Source organism: Castor canadensis, chromosome 7 (genome assembly GCF_047511655.1).
Source record: "Castor canadensis chromosome 7, mCasCan1.hap1v2, whole genome shotgun sequence".
Taxonomy (NCBI): Eukaryota; Metazoa; Chordata; class Mammalia; order Rodentia; family Castoridae; genus Castor; species Castor canadensis.
In genome coordinates, this window is record NC_133392.1 from 119199869 (window position 1) to 119206013 (window position 6145).

General features: G+C 50.6%; 1 protein-coding gene across 1 annotated transcript in view; it reads right to left on the bottom strand.

The window, feature by feature from the left end:
* Positions 1-6145, bottom strand: part of LOC109693819 (ciliary microtubule-associated protein 2-like) — a 33467-nt gene that overhangs the window by 23896 nt on the left and 3426 nt on the right. The window contains exons 2-4 of the mRNA XM_074080019.1: positions 1875-1962; positions 1244-1408; positions 932-1054 (exon numbers count right to left, since the gene is read on the bottom strand). Of these exons, the coding sequence (XP_073936120.1) occupies positions 932-1054; positions 1244-1408; positions 1875-1962 (376 nt within the window). The remainder of the gene's footprint in view (positions 1-931; positions 1055-1243; positions 1409-1874; positions 1963-6145) is intronic.

The window sequence follows — 6145 nt, forward strand, 5'->3', positions numbered from 1 at the left end:
TCCTCCCACACGCACAGTGATCATCATCCTGCCCCATTCTGCCCTGCAGCCCTCCTGCCACCCCACCCCTCAGCCAGCATCTCTACCTGCACACCTGCTGCCGCCTCCCAGCCCTGACACCCACAGCAGGTGCTCCTCCAAAACTGTCTAGCAGGCCCTTAGCCTGTCCAAACCTTCAGTGTCCTCCCACAACTGATATGACAGTCAAAGACCCTGCTTTGGCTGCAAGGTCCTCATGATCCCACCATTCACTCCTCTGCTCTCTCTCGTCTCCTTGCCCTTACCCCCTCCTTCCCAGTCACTTGGCCTCCTGCCTGCCAGTCTAACTGACCAAGCGTGCTCGTGTCTCAGGGCCTTAGCCTTTGCTGTTCCACTGCTGGGAATGCTCTAGTGCAGGTATCAGTAGTCTCCATTGGGTTTTACTCAAACGGCACCTCCTCCCAGAGGCCTTCCCAGACTGCTCTCTGTAAATTGCCCTCCCGGTACTCTCTAGCCTTTTCCTGTGCCATTTATCTTCATATCCCTGAATATATATACATTTCCTTCCTTGCACTGTTGTTTCTACTACTAGGATATCCACTCCATCAGAGCAGAGATCTTGGCTTTGTCACTGCCAGATCCCCAAGGTCTAGGATGGTATGTGGTATTATTTCCTGATTGGCTGGCTGGATGTATAGACAAAAGAATTCATTGAGTACCTAATATTTGCTGGGCTGTTTGCTGGGCCCTAGAGATGAACCAGCCCATCTCTGCTGGAATCTACAATAACCAGTGAGCTCAAGGCTGAGACACAGGAAAGCAGACAGGTCCTGAGGACCACACCTGGGGAAGAGGCAGGCACAAGAAAGGCATTTCTAGCATCAGGCTGTATGCTCTGCCCACAGAGAGCAGAGGATGGAAGGGATCCTCCTTCACAGATGAGAACACCTACCCCGATGAAGCCTCGGAAGCGGGCCTCCCCAGAGCTGAGCAGTCCCCGAGTGCTACCAGGTTTTTGCTGTAGCTGTTGTAAGAAGTCTTTGAAGTTGTAGCAGCCAGGCCCCAGCTTTTGCTCCTGTCCCAAGAGAAGAGAGCATGAGATGAAAACTGGAAACCAGGGAATGTCCACACAGGAAGGGGGACAAGGAGCCCAAGGAAGGGGCCTGGGTGGTGTCCAACTAGTTCCACCAGAATCTGGAAGAACAACTGAGGTCCAAACAGCCTGGCCCCAAAGATGGAGAAGGGTGTGGCCCAGAAGCTTCACCTGTTGCCGCCTGTATTTCATGATGGCCTGGTACTGGAAGTGTGGCAGCTTAGTCAGCCGAGTAGCTTCCTGAGCCCGGGCCCAGCCTGTGTCCACCTCTTTCTTCAGCTTCTTCTTGCTGAAGCAGGTCTCTTTGGAATTGTAGGCCCCAGGTCCTATGTTGGACTGAGTTAGAGCATGGTCAGAGCTGAGCCAACCATATCCACCATCCACCCTCAGAGCAAGTCCTCACCAAGCCACCCTTGGCCTGGGGATGGAGGCCAAGCTATCCCCCAGCACCAAGCCTGGCACCTAGGGGCTTGGCACTTAAGGTGCAATCATGGCTTCCTCTGTCACTGGCTCCATCACACTGCAGCAGGCAGAGTAACTTATCAGAGCCCGAAGTTAGCCAACACAGGAGCTTGGAATAGAAACCAGGTCTCTGCAGCCCCCAAACTCACACTGTTTTCACTCCTGACCCACATTTATCAAACACATCAGAAACATATGAGCCCCAAGCTCATGCCAGGGGCTGCCAGCATGGAGATGTAGAGGGACACCGCTTACACACTCAGCTCACCCACGGGGGGGTCATTTGGAGGAGCAGTGGCTGGACCATGTGTGCAGAGGCAGAGCAGCTGCTCAAACTCACCACTTCTGTAGAATGATGTCTGGAATATGGGGCCTGCGTGAAGGTGCTGAATTTCTTGTTTTCGGGATATACACCAGAGACATCAAACCTAGGGAGGGATGAGAGCCCAATGCCTGTCACCTGCTCCTGGCTTGGACAGTACTGGGGAAAGTCACCTGCCCAGGGGAGGTGACTTTGGAGCTGGCCCATGAAAGTTCAACAGCAAGGTGGTGCTGACTTTGACCATCCCAGGGTGACTCCACCCCACCTGTCCCTCAGCACTCTCCAGCTCCTCCTCCCAGGTTAGCTTTTCTCCAAAGGCCTTAGCACCATCAATCACGATTATATATATATGTGTTTTTAGAGACAGGGTCTCACAATGTAGCCCAGGCTGATCTTGAACTTCAGATCCTCTTGCCTCATTCTCTGGGATTACAGGCATGCATTACCACAACTGGCTTGTGTATACTTTTACATATGATATATATGGCTTTTATCCACCTTGCCCTGTCCGATAAAAATACAAACTCCATAAGTACAAGGTTTTGTTCATTGCTGTAACCCAGCAATCCTAGAATTGTGCATGGTGCATAGTAGGTCATACTTAAATATATTAAATATGATAATACACATGAACAAAGATAAGACATCTGGGCTGAACTCTCACCCACGACTTTTTACCTGAGTGACCTACTATGGGCTAGGCCATGTAGCCTCTCGCTAAACCCCACACATAGTAGGTGCTCTGTAGATGGAGTTCAAGAATTTATGAAGGTCGTGGGAAAGAAAATAGGATGGTAGAAGAGGCTAGCAGGGAAGTGCAGCAGGCGGGAGGGAGAGAGAATCAGCGCCCCCCCCCCCTTACTGCCAGCCCACTCCGGTCCTTTCCCAGGCTCCAGCCCTCCTGGGGGGGGTGTCGGATCTCTCTCCCCCCCAAGGCAGAGGGGCGACGGGCGGCACCTGTGGCTCTGCACCCCAAAGGGCGCCCCTCTGGACCACTTGCTGGATGCGGACGTGGACATGGCTGTTGCGCGGGAGGGGCCTGAAGCGTGGTCCCGCGGAGCCTGACCTTCACGCCGCGGGTGCAGGCTCGCCCGCGCTCTCGCGGTCCCCGCGCTGCCACGGCAACCCGGCCTTGTGATTCTCTAGAGCCGCGCTGCGTCGGTGCCACGTGGCGCCCCCCGCAGGCGTGCTCTGGCTGCTCCCCGAAGTTTTCATTCATCTGTGTATTTTCCATGCTACTTTGCCAGAGAGCCTTCCCTGCAGACGTAATGGCCCCTGCTGGTGTTTGATACGGAGCTGCTTGGTCGGGCTTTAGAGTCAGTTGCTGAGGATTTGTTTCTGGTTTCTGCGCCCGCCCGGGAGGGCCTCTTAGCGCTCACCTTGCGTTGGAGTGCAATCGAGGCTCCCCAAAGGGCAGATTTGAGTAGCGGGCATCCCAGCTCCTTCTGTACAGTGGGGAGGAGAGGAATAAGGGAGACAGACTGAGGGGCGGGAGCATGGAGAGCATGAGTAAAGCTGGAAAGGTGGGAGAAGGGTTCCAGGGACGTCAGAACTCATCTGACCCCCAGACATCTGGACACCCACTCTGGACAGACACTGTGCAGCATACCTGGGACCCAAATGTGGTACCTGTCCTGAGATTGTAGTGGCAGAAACAATGACTACATAGCATCCTCAGGCCCAAGAGAGAGAGGTGGCCTCTGACTGAGCCTGTAGGTGGGTTAGGAAAGGCTTCCTGGAGAATTCCAAGCTCATACTGAAGCATGTATGATGTGCCAGGTGAAGAAAGGAGTTGAGGGTATGTGCCCCCACTAGGGCATGGTCAGCTCCTGCTTCCTCCTACTTTTCCCCCCACCACGGTTGTGCTGAGACTGTCTAATAGCATCTCTGTGATCGCCTCCTATCCCCTTAAGGGCTTTCAGAAAATGCACCCCTGCTCCATGGTGACAAGAGTGAAGCCAGAGAGAAGTAGTTTGTGCCCTAGTACTGTATCCCACTTGTGGCAAAGTGGACCAGAGGCACAGCGAGTCTCCTTGCAGGCCCCTCCCAATGCCCTTCTGACATCCCAAGCTAGCATTTAAATAAGTACGGCCTCACAGCACAGTCAAGAGATAGACTTTTAGGTTTCAGGCCTGGGGGCTCACATAACCGTGACTGGTAGAGTGTCCATAGTACACCACTGGGCTGTTGTCATGGATCAGGCCCCAGGAACACACCCAGAACCTACACCTTGGGTCAGCTGTACACCCTGGGTCATCTGAACACAGCCTCTGTCCCTCCCCAGGATAGGGACCTTAGACAAGTCACTTCCTTCTCTGAATCTCAGCATTCTTCACTGGAAGATAATACTAATGGCCTCCGTACTGCAGTGAGGGTGAAATGACACAATTTAGGTAACAATGCCATACATAGCAGGAGCTAAGGTCATTCCCAGCCCTTGGAAAGGGACCTTGAAGAGGCCCACAGAGACTATATCTTATCCTTTCCTTGTGTGGTACCTGCCACGTAGTAAGTGTTCAGTAAATATTTGTTGAGTGACAAGTAAATGAATAAATGAATATAGTCCAACTCCCCAGTCACACACAAATCTTCAAAAGGACTCACTCTTGAATCCTGGCTCTGCTGCTTCCTAGCTGGGCAAGGAATCCTGGCCAAACTTCAATGTCCTCACCTATGACAGGGACACATGAGTGGAGCTTCCTGAAGAAATGCTTTTGAGGTGCCAAGGAGGTGTGGACATGCACACTCTTAAGTCCTGTACACTGGATTCCCCACCACCACCACCAGCCTGGGTCTTCGGGACCCAAACCTGCCTGCAGCTGCTTTGCTGCTGTCCCCTTGGCTCGGGGACTCATGGAGGAATGACAAGGATAAAAGCCAAGGTACTGCCAGGCAGGCCAGAACAGGCCAGGGTGAGTCACTCTGCAGCGAGGTCACCTGCCCAGTGCCTCCCATTGAAGCAACTTCCTTGTCTGGGGAGCTAATCTCCCCACCTTCATTGTACAGAAAAGGAAACTAAGGCTCAGACAGAGAATAAATTGTCACATCGAGTAAGGCACAGGGTCAAAAGGCACAGATAGGACTCAAGAACATTTGAGAGAGCTCTCTGGCTACGAGCGTTTAACCCACTCAGACTCAGGAGGCATGTGTCATGTCAGTGGAGTCAAGTCAAGCTTCTCAGCCAGGACACAGCCTTGGATAGGGGGAGCTGTGGCTGCGGCCTTTACTCCACATCACCTGCTACCTCATTCCCAGCTCATAAGCTCCAGTCCATGGGCAGCTCTGTTCCTTGGGCACACCCTGCACTGGGCAGCCTCTGGCTTTTTCAAACTTTTCCTGCTTCTGAAACATGTGTTCATTAAACCTCCCTTCCCCTCCCAACTTCTACTCATCTTCTTAGAGTCAGATCGAAAGCTAAGTCCATCAATCAGGATGGTTATTACAAGACAGAAGCAACTCAAGTGAGCACCCACAGGTGAATGGATAAACAAAATGTGATAGATACAGACAATGGCATATCATTCAGCCTTAAAAAGAAGGAAATTCTGACACATGTTACAACACGGATGAACTTTGAAGACATGTTCAGGATATAAGTCAGACATGCATGAACAAAATACTATGTGATTCCATTTACATGAACTACTAGAGTATTCACACACATAGAGACAGAAAGCAGATTAGAGGTTACCAGACACTGGGGGGAGGAGAAAGTGGAGAGCTATTGTTTAAATTAATGCAGAGTTTCAATTTGGGAAGATGAAAAATTTTCTAGAAATGAAAGGTGATGAAGTTTTCATAACAATGTGACTGTACATAATACCACTGAACTGTACACTTAAAAATAGCTAAAATGACAAACTTCATCTTAAGAATATGTTGCCAAGATTAAAAAAAAGAAAAAAGCCAAACCAGTTCAGTGCAGATAGCTCACATCTGTAATCTTAGCTATTGGGAGACTGGGATCAGGAGGATCAAAGTTCAAGACCAACATGGGCAAACAGTTTGCAAGACCCCATCTACAAAAATAAACCAGAGCAAGTGGCAGAATGCCTGCTTTCAATTGTGAAGCCACAGTTCAAACCCTATTACCACAAAAAAAAAAAAAAAAAAAAAAAGCCAAACCCTCTGGGATTCCATCCCTGATACTCTAAAGCAGATGAGAGACAGTTTTGTTAAAGGATCAACAGCAATTTATAGTAAGATTTTTATTAAAAATTACTACATGTATTAAATTTGATACCAAAAAATATCAGGTGAGGACTAGGAATGTGACTCAAGTGGCAGAG